General features: G+C 32.3%; 1 protein-coding gene across 1 annotated transcript in view; it reads right to left on the bottom strand.

Moving 5' to 3' along the window:
* Window positions 1–17,548, bottom strand: part of LOC136039170 (ephrin type-B receptor 1-B-like) — a 175,324-nt gene that overhangs the window by 11,197 nt on the left and 146,579 nt on the right. Inside the window, exons 12-13 of the mRNA XM_065722683.1 lie at window positions 9,998–10,207; window positions 1,236–1,414 (exon numbers count right to left, since the gene is read on the bottom strand). Coding sequence (XP_065578755.1) covers window positions 1,236–1,414; window positions 9,998–10,207 — 389 coding nt within the window. The remainder of the gene's footprint in view (window positions 1–1,235; window positions 1,415–9,997; window positions 10,208–17,548) is intronic.

Raw genomic sequence — 17,548 nt, 5'->3', positions numbered from 1 at the left:
TATTTTTCAAAATCTGAGGGAGAGTTTCTTTAATAAAATAACCAAAAAGCTTTTTTTTTAATGAAAATAACTCCCAAAAATGTTTCTTTAAAAAATCTAGCGGGGGAGGGGGGGGAGCAAAAACTATTGAGCATAAATTGACACCACTTAATATTGATTATGTAAGTTTTAACTCAGCCAATTCAAAGAATCCTTTTGCTTTGTCACTTCAAATAAAATGAAATAAAGCTTTAAATATTTTAAAGGAAATTTAAATAATTTAAATAGTTATTAGAGAAAACAGTTTTCCAAAAAAGGGGGTGCATGCAGGGGTAATATTAACAAAGCCAGCTGTTGTTATATTATCTCACTTCTCGGGTTCGATCAAACGCCATAACAAATGTGTTTACACATTATACTGAACAGGATACCGTGCTATTGAATGATTACTAGCATAAAAGAATTAGATATTGTTTTATCCCTGAGCTAATTGTTTAACTCCATGCAAGGCGGGACACAATAATTTGTTTTCCGGGAAAATTTTTAAAAGAACAAAAGTAATTGTTTGTGGTTAAATCTATGCTTCTAAGGAGATCTATGAAAGCATGGTAAAGTTGTAACGAAAAGACATTGAAAAAAAAATAATAATAATAAAATTTATCAATGTTAAGTACACCAAGACAGTATTTCAGAATAAGCAATCGTATGTTTAAACAATTGTTGAATGTATAGGCTGAAATTAAGATTTGGAAAACTAAAAAGAACTTAAGAAGGTTAAATCGAACGAACTTAAGATCAACAATATGACAAAGTGAAGAGAACTGCTGTACTTAGGGACTGCACCATAAATTATGACAGACTTTTACCTCTAGACGAAAGGTTTGAGTTGGCTTCAATAAACGTATTTTACGAAAAAAAATACAAACAGCACATAGACTCGTGACTAAAAGAAAGAAGAAAACAAATTCCACTTTGAGACCTAGCAGTTTATGTATTTGCCCCCTTTACCCTTAGATCAAGGGTAAAATCAAGTTATCTTTGTTTTTCTGGCTGAAAATCCGACCAATTAACACTACTTCCTTCCTCATGACTTTACCTTGACTTTACTTCCTCATTGGGAAATCAGCCCTCCGGGAAATACCTCCCTAATCAGAATTTTCAATTAGTCCTTAACTTAGATATACACGATTGTTTCCTAAAATATGCCAGGAAAATATCCACATAGCAAAACACAAAAGAGAAGGAAAGATGAATACCTGTATCCTTTTTCAATAGCTTTAATTACATCTTGATTTGACCAGTTCCAATAAGGTCGCTCCCCGTAAGACATAACCTCCCAGCACACGATCCCGAAGCTCCAAACGTCCGATGCGGATGTGAATTTTCGAAAGGCGATAGCTTCTGGAGCTGTCCATCTTACAGGGATTTTCCCACCCTGCAGAACATAACAAATTACATCGCTGCTTAATTACAATTTATTTTATCAAAACTAGACATAAATAAAAAATGACACAAACTCAGAAGATGAACATATTGACGGACCCTCCCCCACCATTCTGACCCAGGAGATTGGAAGAAAAGAGAAGAAATGGCCCTCGGTGTCTGGCAAGTACACAGGTGAGGATTCAGACGAGGGCCCCCACCCGATTTCACATTTTGCGATATTTTCATATTATTTTCACCTATTATTCTGTTTCAAGTTCTGTTTAAGAATATATCAAATGAAAAATGCAATTCTTTTTTGTTTTTGGGGGTAATTCTACTTTAATATTTTACAATCCAATTTTTCTTGCATGTCCCATTTTTATTTTCGAATATATTATACTAAGAGCAACAAACAGAAGGATTGGAAGGCAATACGTTCTGGAGGTGTACATCTTCCTAGATTTTTCCACCCAACAACATATAATAATTACAATCAATCATAGTGTTACAGAATTTATTGCATCAAGACCGAGAACAAATAAGTGACGGATATATTGGCCCACTCCTCCTTCATTCTTATCTAGATGATGAGGAGATAAGAGAAACATAAGGTCACTAATGTCAGACAGTTACGCCTGATTTACGCCCTCACACATATGTCCTTCCTCACTCAATTCTTTAACTTTTTCTACTTTCCATATACTCACGTATTTTTGAAATAATTTTGAAAGTTCTGTTTAGATGTTATTTTAATTAAAATTATTAGTTCTTTCTTGTTTTCAACAATACTATAGGGAGAAGGGACAAACATGGATCCTCTAAATTAGATAAAAAAATATGTGTGATAGAAAAGATAGAAAATAGCGCAGATAATATGCATAAATGCTTTTTATTTGTAATAGACCTTTTAGTAGTCATAGAAAAAGTGGCATTCCGCCGGGGAAGACACAAAATACTATCAGTAGAATCAGTCCAATTTCTTTTAGACAACCTTTATTATGGTTCATCCATAACAACTGACAAGAAACGCTTTGAAAGAAATTGTTGAATGTCCGACCCTTACGCCACCGTGGCTCGGGTGGTGTTGGGGTCTTTGGCCTCGTTAGAATGATGAATTTTTGTTCGGGATACCACTTTCCTGTATTTTTTTTAAGGCTATATTCTTATAGCCTACATAATGCCCATGGTTCAAGGGCAATTAAACTTGGCTTTCCATTTCTAGCTCGAATGGTTTAGTTGGTCTTATTTTACATTGCAAAAATGGACACAAAAACATACACTTTATATATATATATATATATATATATATATATATATATATATATATATATATATATATATATATATATATATATATATATATATATATATATATATATATATATATATATATGTATATATATATATATATATATATATATATATATATATATATATATATATATATATATATATAATGTACATTGAAAGGCCAAACTTCAGCTAGGAAACTTCTAGGAACAGCCCAAAAGACAAAAATATAACAATAACATATCTTGAAAATAACATCTATTGCATCTTCAGCATCTTAAACTCTCAGCTTTGAAAACATCCAATTTAAAATCAAAACCCTTGTAGAAAGTAAAAGCTCAAAAGATGTTTTCACTATTACTGTCAAACAAAAACTACCTGTTCATCAAAACCGTTCTAAAAAAAAAAAAAATACCCATTAATTTTCATTCAACAAATCCAAGCAATTTTAGAAAGGAAACTCTGATTCCACTGCAAGTGTCCCTCCGGCCCAGCTCAAAGGGACAATCAGTTCTGGATGTTATAATCAGCTTTTCAAACACTTATTTGTCAACTCAGCATCCTATCCCCGGAGACAAATGCTATCCTACAGGATACACAAAAAGGGAATCAATATATGGATGAGATGGCTTTTTTTTCTAAGGAAACAAACCGTCTCAAATAAGACTAAAGGTATATGTCATTCCTAATCAATTTCTTTTTGTAAGAAACCATAATATATAATATTTTTATACCAGTTATAACATTTGATATTATATTGAAAATTTCATCTTAAAAAACTATAACAAATTAAAATATAAAAAAAACTCTAGAAAAAATTATATTATTAATTATTATAGTATAATAATTCGAACCCCATGAATGAACTCTGTGAACCCCATATAATAGACTCCAACCCCACGAGCTCGAGATTAAGAGTCAGATGGTCAGCTAGTCGGGCTTGTTATTTAGTTTCATGCAATTATTGTACTAAGATTTACCAATAAAGGAGTATAAATAGATTTTCTCTAGAGTCACAAGCACTTGCCAATTATATGAAGTGACTTCGTATATATATATATATATATATATATATATATATATATATATATATATATATATATATATATATATATATATATATATATATATATATATATGTATATATATATATATATATATATATATATATATATATAATATATAATATATATAATATATAAAGTAAACACAGTCTTTCAATATTTTGATTTTTAAAAAAGTAATAAAAGCAAAAATAAAACGAAAACATATTATTTCAGTATCACTTAACTAAATATTCGAAAGCTAAAGTTTTGTTTTGTCAAATCTGACTGTTTTTACATTTTAGTATTCCTTTTTTTTCTTTTTGTTTTATTTTCTAACAGCCCCTGAGCCCCGAAAATGGTCGCAAGACATTCCTGATTTTTGTTGGATGTATTTTTGGATTTTTTTTATTTATTACCTATCCAAAAATGTAAAATACAAAAATTTCTATACAAAAACATATAAATAGTAAAAAGTTTCTATATAAGAAAATTAAAAAAATTCATACTAAAGTACGTACTGTAAACCATATCGAAACCACACTGTTCAATTGCAAACTATAATTTTTCGCATTTTTCATTCTTTTTCTCTCTAAACACAAATTATTCCCCGATACTTGGTAACCTTATTTTCGCTCTCCTATAATGTTTGTTAAAATGCAAGATATACCCTTTTGTTCTAGGCATGTTAACATTGTCCATTTTACAAAACATAATTAGATTTAAATATATTTTCCCCAGCTGACCTTAAAACAAGTTCACCACAATTTCTCCACTTCTTGGTATTAACTTTTCCTGAGACGCAACCAGGTCACGTACAAAGCCAAGCTCAATTTCGTATTCAAATTTCTTTTCTTTCCCATGTCGCTTGTTGCATAGTAATGGAGGCAATATTACCCATCCTCCCCACTTTTACTGAAAGAAAGATAGACGTTTGAACAAGTTTATATCAAAGGGCATATGGGCTAGACTACTAAAAAAAAAAGTAAATTGTCTATTTGAATCTATTTGGGGCTTGACAAGAAAAATTGTTGGGCTATAAATTATCCAAGGAAAACATCGGATAAGGAACTGTTATTGTTGATTGTGCGACATAAATAATTTTTAAGACATAAGGCTGAGGGGCTCGACAAAGAAAAACCTAACGAGGGGCTCGAACACGTGAAATTAAGAATGATAGCCGAGTGCTCAACCGTTTGAGCTAGCCAGGCTTGTCATTTGGTTTTACGCCTTTCGCGTATTAATACATACAAATAAAGATGTTTTGTATTAATGGAATTTTAGAATTGTGAATTATAATTTATAGTATTACCCCTCCTCCTCGCTTTCTGAAAAAAATGTATACACTTCCACAAGTTTATATTAAAGTATGTATGGGTATGATGCTAGTAGGAAAAGGAAAAAGTTGAAGTAAAAACGTCATTGTTGTTATTCGACATAAATGATATTCGAGATCACAGAGGCTATGCTTGAGAAACGAGAAAAAGTTAAACAATGAAGGAAAGTGAGGTAAACCAAAACTAACTACTACTACTACTAACAACTCACCGCAGCACCAACACAACACAGCTACGTAGACTCCTCCTCCATCCCACTATTTTTTAAGCCTTACTCTTTACTCCCTACCAGCAAGAGCCTATTTCCCTTAAATCTTTCTTTACAACATCCTCCTACCCCAACCGAAGACGAACTATTTTCCGTTTACTCCTAGACCTCTGCACAACCATCCTTAGTTCGAGATGAACAACAATTGTAGATAAAAGCCCAGAGAACAATAAAAAAAGATAAATAAGAAATTGAAACAGGAGAGGTAACTGAGAAGCAAACAACTGATTTAACTCGTTTTCTTGTTTGTCCTATAGTTTTTCGTTTGCATGGATGGATGATAGATAGACATATTTATTAACAAATGAACTAACCTCCTTTTTATACAATCCTAATAAGGGGGGGGGGAATTCATGCCAGGTTTGCTTCTCACTCAGTTGGGCTATCTGTCTTGGCTTTTTCTACAATTAGCCATGATTTGATGCCCACAACTATTCCGTTTTAATTAAAAAGTGATTTTGAATTAAAAAAAGAACTTAAAAAATTTTGTTATTCCGACATTTATTTTCTTCCCCTTTTCCACACTTCGCGCCCCTTACAGGGTATTAAATTATCTGTTTAACATCACCGACGAGACAAAAAAAAAAAAAAAAGATCACTTGGTGAAAAAAAAAACATTTTCGCATTTATGTGAATTTTGGAATGAACTTAGACTTTTGAATCTTTTGAAAATTAAAAATGGGAACCTATTTCCATTAAATTTATTTTACCATTTGCTTAGCCAATAAACTGAATATTGTTTCTTATTAATGTTGTCCTTATTTTGAAAAAAAGAAGAAAAGCTAAAATTTATGTGATCATTTGTATAATGATATAAATTATGTAGGGTCCATTTTCTTAATGTTGATACAAAAATTCTATACTAAAAGTACCATTGGGGTGGGCAGTTTAATTGTTCTTTCTTAACTTTTGAATATAAATTAAGAAAAAAGATATTTTTCAAAATCTGGGGGTGAGGGTATTTTTTTTCAAGGCAAATAGAAAAAAGTGTGTTTTCAATATCTATAGATGGATACTAAATAATTTTCCTGCTCTTGACAAATATAAACTCAGGCAGCTAAGGACTGTTGTTTCCTTCAGTTTGGAATTAGCAGTATATTAGTATAGTAGTATATTAGTAGATCCTAGAAAAAGATGTATCTTAGAAAGAACTAAATATTCCACACCTGGACAGAATCCCAGATTCATTTCTCGAATGCCGTACTATGTTCCTAAAGAAATATCTTCCATGACTCTATATAGTTTAAACATTAATCAAGTGTTTTAATTTACACCCCCCCCCCACGAACCATCTTATTCATGCCTGAAAACCACAATTTTCAAAGATTTTTTTTTAATATTCCAAATTATCAACCTTTTCGAAAAGTGTCATATTTTCGCCAGTGTTGTCATGTCGAACCGCAAAAAAAATGGCTAAAACTAATTAGTTAAATTTGACAACGCTTTGTCCATAGTCAACATTAACAATCTGCTGATTCCCAAAGACAAATAAACCTTCAAAAGAAAGCTACGTCTCCTAAGGCTGTTTGGTGTCTTGTTTTTTAGCTGATTTTTAGCTAGTTTTTTACACACGTTCCTTTTTTTAAATTTTATCGCTTACTACCACCAAAAAAGGCATAACCACATAAGGGGTTCTCCTTCATTAAAATTCGAGTTTTCGATTTTCCATAATATTTAGAGCATATATACAGGGCCTATATATTTGTACAACTTTTCATTTAACTAATTCAAACGATCAGAATTCAGTTTTACTGTTCTTGATACTTTAGACACCCATGAAAATGTAAAACAGTGAACTTAGTTAGATTGGCTTCTGACAGTTTCATTTATCACTGAATATATTTAACACATTTTGATAAACTATTATATATATATATATATATATATATATATATATATATATATATACATATATATTTATATAATTGAAAGAAACAAAGGAAGGACATTTGTTATCGTGTTGGAAAGAGCGAAAGCAACAAAACGCAAGATTTTAAATTGGATGTCGATCAATTCACCCTTTGCTTCAACCCTCCAATAACTGTAATCACTTTTCTTTCGGAGGGGTGATCTGAATTATCCTACTTTATATTCATTTGTTCCCCACCCCTCAAACAATAAAACAGAGAATTTATTTGCACACATTATGACACAGGCTTATAAAGAATTGAAGTTTAAAAAACAATTTAGTCGTTCGTCTTTCATATCCTTTAAGCTACTTGTATATGCGTCAATGAAAATCGAAATGAATTCCAAATCGACATAATCGAAATTTTTAGTATCCATTGCAACGTTAGTGAAATGGAAGAAGCTCTGTTATAGAAGTAGTTAGGGAAAATTTTCTGGTTCGACAAATATAAATTGCTCAGCTAATCCTTGTAAGAAAGAATACAATATAGGCTAAAATAAACGCATCTTCTCTTCATTGATATTTGATCTCTTTCTTAGCATATAGCTTCAACCCTTATGGGGAGGGGGGGGGCAGGTTTAGCTCATGACTAACCCATAAAGTTCTAAATTTTAATGAATTTCTGGGAATTTAGTATTCAAACTAATAATAAAACTTGCTTGTTTACTATTGCCCCACTTCTACTGAAAAAAAACCTGCGTACAATGCTCTTCACAACACAATGGTGTAAAATAAAACACTTTTAATACATAGCGTCTATAAGCCTTTAGCCTTCAATAGAGATTGTCAGTGCATCAAGAAACACAAAACCAAGAACTATACTATTTTAGAGGTTGGGAGGTTCCCCTAGATTTTTTTTTTGATTTGGGATGCAAAAACAATTTATTTTTGACCATTTCTTTTCTAACTCTTGTTTTTTTTAACCATTGTACTATTTTAATCAGTATGAAGGTAAAGTTTAACCGAGTAGTTGGCCGCTTTCCAATACGTGTAAATCCGGTGGCTGCTACGAGTGGCCGAAGTTTGAAAAAGTGGTACGAAATTTGCCCTATATGGCAAAAAGAGTACCGTGCGTGGCAGAAAAAGTGGCGCTCTCAAATGTACACCATGTTGTTGAAAGTGGGCCACTCCTTGAGTTTCACAACACTGAAATCTTTTACTAGATGTACTTAGGTTTTTAAGAAAGACGTAGTGTGGAGTTCCCCAGGGAACAATCACAGAGAAAAACAACAAAATTCTAACATATAAAATCCAAGAAGAAAAGCATTAAATGTAACCCACGAATTTCCTCTGCGTTTCCCGGTGCGTCCCATGCGAATCATAAACTAATTTCAAAGCTGTCAGAAACCTCTGTTACCAAGCCTGAAAAATTAAGACTCTAGGGACAACGTTATAGTCAGTAATTTAGTGAAATATCTTAAAAGGAGAAGCTGGTTTAGAAGTACATCTTCCTTGGTCATTCCGCTACTTCAGTTGATAAATCTAATGGAATTTTTTCTCCCCAAGAAGAAATTATTAACAAATAGGTAGCGAAGAAGGACGTAAATAGGGTTTCATTCCAGAGGGGTTAGAAATTCCGTTTCTTACTTTCATTTTTTATTGATACAACATATTTAATGATGTTTTAATTTATTTGTTAATTTTAATGAATGTAATTAACCTTAATTAATTATCTTTTAAATATTTAATAATTAATTATGCAGGTTAGCTAAATTAATTTGTCAAATCGAAATAGTTCAAATAGCGTTCATGAATTATTGGACATTTCTAAAAAATTAGATTATTATTATTAGTATATCGATTATGGCGATATAGAATTTATTAGTATGTCTAAAAAATTTGGATAGAATGACAACTTTAGTAAAATCACCTACCAAAATCTCTTTTATAATTGGGTCTAAGGAACAAAAAAATTATTTTAATTTTTATTAAAAATTAATTTAAAAAAAATTATTTCTGCACAAAAGTTGTTGCGTGCGTGCCTGAGTCTTATATTTATTCTCCAACTTACATAAACAAACTTTAGGGCGTAACTGCGTTTAAAATTCAAATTCTCAAAATATTAACTTTTTTAAAGACCGTCGAAAAAATAGTGAGTTTTTAACATCTTCTCTAAGTCTTGTAGCAGTACCTTTCACCTGATTTTTTTTTCGCTCTATAACTGCTTGAAATATAAATTACTATTTCACGTATATCTTTAATTTTTGTTTGAGGAGGGTGAGGGCTTATTAAAAAAAAATACAAAACACAACAAAATTTGTTCACATATATTTTTAATACTTTTGTAGCAGTCAGACAACAACTTTGAGGTAAAAGGTAAAAAGGTAAAGGATACGGCATTAGACTTTACAGTCCCTACCGGCGGTGCTGATCTCCGTTTCTTGGCCCTTCAGCCAGGAAGTGCAATGGGGGCTGGGGGCCAACCATCCTGTGCTTTCGCACACCCTTCCTGTTTACCTTCCCCAGATTTATCCAGGTACCCATTTAGAGCTGGGTCAACTCTGGCTAAGCCACTGACCCCCGTCCCAAACTGAACAATTGGGTACACTGGGATTCGAACCCGCGTCCTTTCAGAACAAAGGACCCAAAATCCAGCGCACCAACCGACTCAGCTAGGACAACTTTGAGGGGGGAAAATTAAAACGGGTACCCCCTGGATATAGCACTGTATGTACCATGTATATCATTAACGTATCTATTATATATATATATATCCTCAACACAAAAAAAGAATAGAAAGTTTTACCCTAGTTGTATAAGCCCCTTCAGTGGTACTTTCTATTTCTCGGCTTAAACCAAAATCTGCAATTTTGCAAGTTAATTGAGCATCTACTAATACGTTTCTCGCAGCTAAATCTCTATGAACATAGCTCATCTGTGATAAGTACTGCATCCCGGCTGCAATTCCTCGCAGCATTCCAAGCAGCTGCAGAATCTGAAGCTTTCCATCATTGGCCTAAAAAGGGTCAAATAATCGTGTTAGAAGCAGATTAAGAGAGCAAAATTAAATTTGGAATATTCAGAAGATTAGAACTTACATAAAACGGTTGTTCTACCAACTAACTACTGGAAGCTTTTCTTGAAGGGAGGGAAAGGGGTAGGAGGAAAGAGAGCACTCATATGGCATGTGTTTAACTAGCTATCTAGTACTTGTTTTTAAGTCAAAGAAAACGAAGAGGGGGACTGTTCAACTAGTGCCTTTTTTTAAAATGATGATACTAAAAAAGATATTTGGAAAAACTAAGGTATAGGAGGTCTTTTCTGATTGTTTAAAGAGAAAATACAAAAAAAGATGTTATTTGAAATATACGGGAGGTAGACTTTTTCGACTTTTTGAGGGAGGTGGAAGGTCTCGCAGGGATAAAAATATCATCCGATTTTTTAATGATGATACATTAAAAAAGATATGTTTCATAATCTAGGGGGAAGGGGCTTTTTCGATTTTTTTCTGAATAAAAGGGAGGAAATTTAGAAAAAAAGTATTTTTACAAATCTAGGAGGAAGGAAGGGGCGAGGACTTCATCCAATTTTAAAAATAAACATGCAAAAAAGTTATTTTTCAAAATCTAAGGAGGAAGGGATTTTTTATGTTATTATTGAAGGGATTGGGGGAGGTCTCGCAGGGGCAAGAATTTCTTCCGATTTTTTCTTAAATGAATGTGCGAAAAGGGTATTTTTAAATATTTAGGGGAAGGCGGCTTTTTGATTAATTTTGGTCTTTTCTAAGATTAACATTAAAAATAGAACATTTCAAAATCAGAAGGGGAAGGGTTTTCCCCTTTTTGTCAAGCAGGAGAAGTTTCGCAGAATTACTGGAAATTATTTTTAGATTATTTTCTTTAGTCCTCTATTTCATGGCTACTTTATTTCAAGATTTCGAAAACTAAGAAAACAACACAGAAAACATTTAGTCAACGCTGTTCTATAACAAGCGCAGGGCAATATTTTCCCCGTTTCAAATAAAGATGTTTGTCTCCAGCTTTAGGCTTAAAAAACCTGATGATAATTTTTTTCAATAAGATTTCATTACTCAATTCTTTTGACAATATAATTCTTGCATCAGTTATGGCTTGAGTATTTTATTTTGAAGTACCATGGACAGTGAAATTAAATTCTAGTTAATTAAACTCGAAAGTTTAATTCTTGATTTTATTTTTATTAGCAGAAGGCACCGATTACAAAATAAGAAACGTGGTTTAGAAACCAGCAAAAAACCACCTTAATGTAATAGTTGTCTTTGGGAGTTAACAGGTCGTAGTTTTTTTTTTTTTTTTTTAAGACTAGAGATTTTTTTTCCAAGACCACATTGCCTTTCTATGACGAACAAATAATGGGGATAAGTCCTTTTATTAGACAGTGAAAACAGATACAAAAAATATGGATATTTCGACCACATACCCTGTTGCTGACGATTATCACTGATGTGTGAGGTCGAAATATCCAGATTTTTTTTTTATATCTGTTTTCAGTGTGTAATAAAAGGACATATCCCCATTTGAACTTTTGTTTTTATTTTTTACGTACAAAACTACTACTAGTACTAGCAACTCACCGCAGCACCAAGCCAGCTGAGGCCAACACAGTTACGCACACTCCTCTGCCGTCCCAATCTATTCAAAGCCTCCTTCTTTACATGTTCCTAGGAAGTTCCCATTTCCCTTACATATTTTCTTAAGATATCTTCAAACCCCATTCTGAGACGACCCGCTTTTTGCTTAGCCCTAGACGGTTGGCCAAAAAGGAAAATCAGTTATCCTTCATCCGCAGAACATGCCCTAGCCATCTAAATCTTTCTCTCGTTATAGCCCTAGAAAGCTGGATCGAGCCACACTTTTCGTACAACCTACTGTTAGAAATACGGTCATTCAATTGGGCACCCAAAACAATCCGTAGATAATTTTTCTGGAGAACATCTAGTAAATCTTCCTCCCTTTTTCGGAACTCTTCTATGGACAAAAGCGTTGTCAAATATAACTAACTTCATAAATAATTTTCGCCGTTTATCGTGCCAACACCAAGTAAAATGCAATCCTACCCTAAAACATCACATTTTGAAAAAAAGAGACAGATATGAGGACACCACGGTTTTCAGGTAAACCTACAATGGGTTCAGGAGGCTAAAAAGTTTTTCATTTTGATATCCTTGGTACTTCAACATTTTTCTATTTATATTGCTATGCACATAGACATAAGCACCGAAAGAAATTATCTCACAGGAGGGGGAGGGGGAGATTCTGCAATTTTTTAGGGGAAGGGGGTTTAAAAAGTGTTATGTTAGAAATGTTATATTTTTTCAGAGTTACAGCATTTTCCGATTCTTTGCATATTTCAGTCTTCAAAAAGGGAGTTGTGGGATGTAACGCCTCTTTTACTTTCCCCTGTCAGGACACATGCGCATTGGCCATTTTGAAGAATAAAAGATCACGCATTAGAATTGCCCAACTATATTATTAAATATATTATATTAATAAACTAACAATATTATATTAAATAGATAATAAATAACACTAAAATAATATTATTATTTATATGTTAAATATATAAATAATAATATTATATATATAAATAATATTATTAAATATATTTAAAGCTAGTTCCATAGTTCTAATCCACAGGACGAGTTTTCTAAGCTAATAAATATTTCTCATTAAGGTCATTTTTTCAATAAAACATATTTCCTAGCTTTCTAATATAAAATATAATTAATACATAAAGGGTAAAGTAAAATTTTCTAATAAAATATTCTAATAAAAGCTATTGAAACGTATCCAAGTAGAGTTATTTCCCAAGTAAATATATTCTTATTTACAAAATATAAGTCTTTCCAAGGCTTGGATCACGCATTAAACTAGAAAATAATTTATACATCAATAGAAACTTGAGAGAAGAGAGGGGGAACAGGAGAGAACCTAATTTTCAGGTCAATCAAAGTTGTCTTGGAAACTAGAAATTTTCAGCCCCTTTGATCTCAAAGGGGGGAGACTAAGACGGAGCAACAATTCAATGCAGGTTCAAAGAAAAGATATTTCCTGCCGAAATATTAACATACAGAATTGTTGAGACCTAGAAAATATATAAAGAGGGGGACTAAAATCAAGTAAGAGGGTTCTGGGACAACGCTGGCTATGCATGACATAAAGAAAATACGAAGAACAAAAAAGACAGACAAAAAAACGAGGAGAACAGTCATTGTGAAGAAATTATGCAAAATTTAACGAAAAAATAGTTTGCTTTTACTCTGCCAGAAGTCCTATATTATTTTGTGTTTTCAGTAAAGCGCTAGCTTTCTATTATCCCACAAACATAGGAAACTATCACCAGTTGTTTTATTGTGTTGCGAGAGCAACACTTTGGGTTTGTCATGTTTTTTTTTTTTTTTTTTTTTTTTTTTTTTTTTTTTTTTTTTTTTTTCCTAGCATCCCGATTTCAGCTTATTCCTAGAAAGTGGCAAGGGTCTAAACTCTGCAGTTTTTACGGAAAGTGTGGACCTTAGGCCGGATTGATGAATATGACTTTGCATTTTGGAAAGTTTCGTAGAGCTCTTGCCTGGGGCCAAAAAGGATGGTTTTTGCTTGTCCTTGAGCCAGAGCATATAATGTGTGAAGTGACTTGGAGTTTCATAGCCTATGTGAGAGAAAACTATCTGAAGTTATGCATTTCATCAAATCATGTTTCTGCTTTCGAGTGGAAAGCTCCGTTCTAGCAGGCAAGCAGGCAGGCACCAATTTCAAATTGAAGATGGACTAAAATCTATAAGTGTTAAATATAGACGGCAGTTACCCGGCCCCACAGCCAATATATCTTCTTTTAGTGATAAATAGAAAAAAAATACAGAAACAAAAAAGTGGGGACCGAAAGAGCTACCATCTATTCTTTCTACCCATTTCTGTTCGTAATTTCAGCTGAGTTTATCATTCGATTTTTCGTACTTGGGATTGCGGTAGAGATGATATCAGATATACCTCTTAAACTTTAAAAGTTCTCTCATTGCTAAAGAAATTAGAGTTCATGCTTTGGTAGTTTGGGTAGTCAATATTAGCAAGTAGATAGAAATATTTTTACCGCAGCGCCTAGAGTGAAGTTCAAATGATATTAAAAAATTTAGCAATCACGAAGTACAAGAAGAATATATTAAACGTTTATTTTCCAATTATTTAACACAAAAAAAATCCCGACATTGTTTTTTTTTTCTCCCAACATTAGTGTTGTAAAATTATCGTAAAAAAGAAAAATGAAGTAAAATTGGTAAAATAAGGTAAAAGTGGTAAGATAAGGTAAAATAAGGTAAAAGTGGTAAGATAAGGTAAAATAAGGTACTCCCTAGGAAATACAGGGTAAAATTGGTATTTTTGAATTACCCCATAGCTACAAGACCAGTTGAGCATTTCTCTGTAAGTATCACTTGCAGCTTTTAATGAACTTTATTAAAGTTTCTAATTTTTCCTAGGCTTAAAAAAGGTATTGTCCCTTCATCTAGAGTTTCGTCAATTTAATTAACGGTCTAGTTTGTCAATTTGATAATCTTGTCCCTAGGAAAATAGCTCAGCAATGGGACGGTGTCTGATTTCGGACATCTACTTTGTACAAAAAAAAAAAAAAAAAAAAAAAAAAAAAAAAAAAAAAAAAAAAGTCTTTTAAACTAGAAAACACAGCTATACACAAAATAAAATTAACGAACAAATAACAATTAATTAACAAACTATAAATTAACAAACAATTAATAATAATTAACAAACAATTAACAAATTAATAAACAAAACAAAATTCAATCCCTTTTCTGCCAGCCTCTTAGCGTATTTACGCTCTGAAAATTTGCAAGGCGTCGTAAAACATGTCAGTAAAATATCTATTATACAGGTAAAATAGGTAGAGTACGTAAATTACATAAAATACGTGAATTAAGTAAAATACGTAAATTACATAAAACAGATAAAATACCAATTTTACAGGGTTCCGTAAAATCACGGTAAAATACCTTATTTTACCGTGACCAATTTTACCAGTCACAACACTACCCAAGGTGCTAAAGTACCAAGGGCATTAAAATGAAAAAAAATGATTGCCTTTTGGATCCGTTTTACGAATATTCATACCAGAAAATCTCGATTTTCTACGATTTTTATTTTGGTTCTTTCAAAATTATGATGTTTAAGGCGATGCCACATTTTCATCAGATTTGGAACACTAAATGGTGAAAATAAATCATCGGAAGTGATTAATTAAATGGGACAACACGTTTCGTCAGTGAAAACTCAAATATTAACAATTTGTCGATTCCCAAGAACAACTATACCTCCATAGAGAAGTTACAAATTCTTAAACTCGTTAGGGTCACATGTATTTAGCTTATTTTTGGCTGATTTTTTTAATAGCATTTTTTTTTCAATCTGCCACGCGCTAATGCTGAAACCTTCATGGCTGCATTTGGTTATCTTTTCCATTGAAAATCGAAATCCGAATTTTTTCAATTTTTTTTTTAGATATATATGTTTGCATGTTTTCACGTAACTAATTAAAACAATCAGATTCGTTGTTAAAGTCCTAGGTACTTTAAAAAACTTTAAACTGCCTTTTTTGAAACTATTTACCGTCAAGTCTGGCTCAGTACCTCAGAACGCGAAGTGATCTTATGGTAGTTGAGGTATGTAAACAATGAAAGGGGTTTTGACCCTCAACCTCACATCTAAAAATTGACAGGATTTTACTCATGATTTCATATATTAATATTTAATCCATTTTTTTTGGCATTTTTCGAATTGCACAACCGCCCTAATTAAATTTATGCAAAAGAATTGGATGTAACCTCACGGTAACTCAAACCAAAAATCGAAGACAACTTTGGTAAAGATTCAGCGGTTGGTCTCTTCCGAAGGAGGCAAGCTATACAAATAAAAGCAGTAGCCTACTATTCGATTCTTTATTCTACGCTATTTCCAAACATCATGGTCACTATTTTGAAAATCCCCCCCTCATGGCCCCAGAAATAGCCCTAGGAATGTACAAAAATTTCCCATGTGAAAAGGGGATTTTTCATGATGTTCAAAATGGGGACGGTAATTCTCCTAGATGAGTTTTTCGACTATGGAGATTGGTATAATTTTCATTTCGATCCGATATATTTGTTATACAAAGAAGTTATAACATACATTGTTATGCAAAGAGATGAACACGTTTGTTATAGATATACAAGAAAAGTAGAATGAAAATATTTCTTTATGATATTTCTTTCTATTATCAGATGATCTATTTCTACTAATCTACTAATATTTCTATTATTTCTATTAATACGTATTTTCTAGTTTTCTATTAATTTCGATTAATCAGATATATTTCTATTATTCTTTTAATATTCTTCTATTATTTTATTAATCAAGTATATTTCTATCAATCAGATTATCATGTTCCCTTATATTGTTATCCGTTTCTTAAAATCATTTCAGACAATATTTATATGCACATTTCTATTGTTAGCGCTCAGGGGAAAGTCAATTCGATTCAGTCGAAACTGCAAAAGCGCGTTTCGACAAGAAACCATGTTTCTTGTCGAAACATCAGTGGGAGGGGGTCCGAACCGAAAATTTTTAGAAGTAGCATAAAACAAGGAATCTAACTGTAATACTTCATATACCATTTACCCTGAAAAGTGAACTGTAATTTTACCTTGTAATTATCCCCACATATAAATTTTAAATTCAATAAACATTTTACCGAGTTTCAGCAAAAAGACTGAAACAATAAACCAAACGAAAAAGAAATGATGTATGCATGAGTTACTGATGAGAATCTATATTGTTTAATTTATCCTAAAAATTTCTTTTTCAGAATATCACAAAGACAAATAGAAAGATATATCCATCAATAATATTGCTGAAATTCCTATTCAATTAACATCAACAGCAATTATCTGCTCAACAGAGCACAAAAAAGGATTTTGACTACAATCTCTGAAAACGAAAATCCGTTTTAAAGCTATTTCTCAAATGTAAACAATATAGGGATTACAGTTGAACAAGCAGTGATTTTAAATTCAGATCGTCATAACAACTCAGGTGGGGAGAAAGAAGCCGAGTTCAATCCAGTGCAAATAAAGGGAGTAAAGAGAACTTTGAACAAACCTGGGATGAAAGGAACTTAAACGCGGATTTCAACTGAATTCCTACAATAGGGTAAACAATATATCTTCTGAAATGTTTGGTAATGCCAGAGTGCTTCCTATGAAGCGAAACAAACAAAAAGAGGGTGGGGACAATCAAACTACCGGGAACGATCAATTAACGCTTGAAGGGGTTTTATTTCA

The sequence above is a fragment of the Artemia franciscana genome, chromosome 19, assembly GCF_032884065.1.
Source record: "Artemia franciscana chromosome 19, ASM3288406v1, whole genome shotgun sequence".
Taxonomy (NCBI): domain Eukaryota; kingdom Metazoa; phylum Arthropoda; class Branchiopoda; order Anostraca; family Artemiidae; genus Artemia; species Artemia franciscana.
Note: the sequence above shows the minus strand (reverse complement) of the source record. Positions and strands in the feature narration are given on the sequence as shown.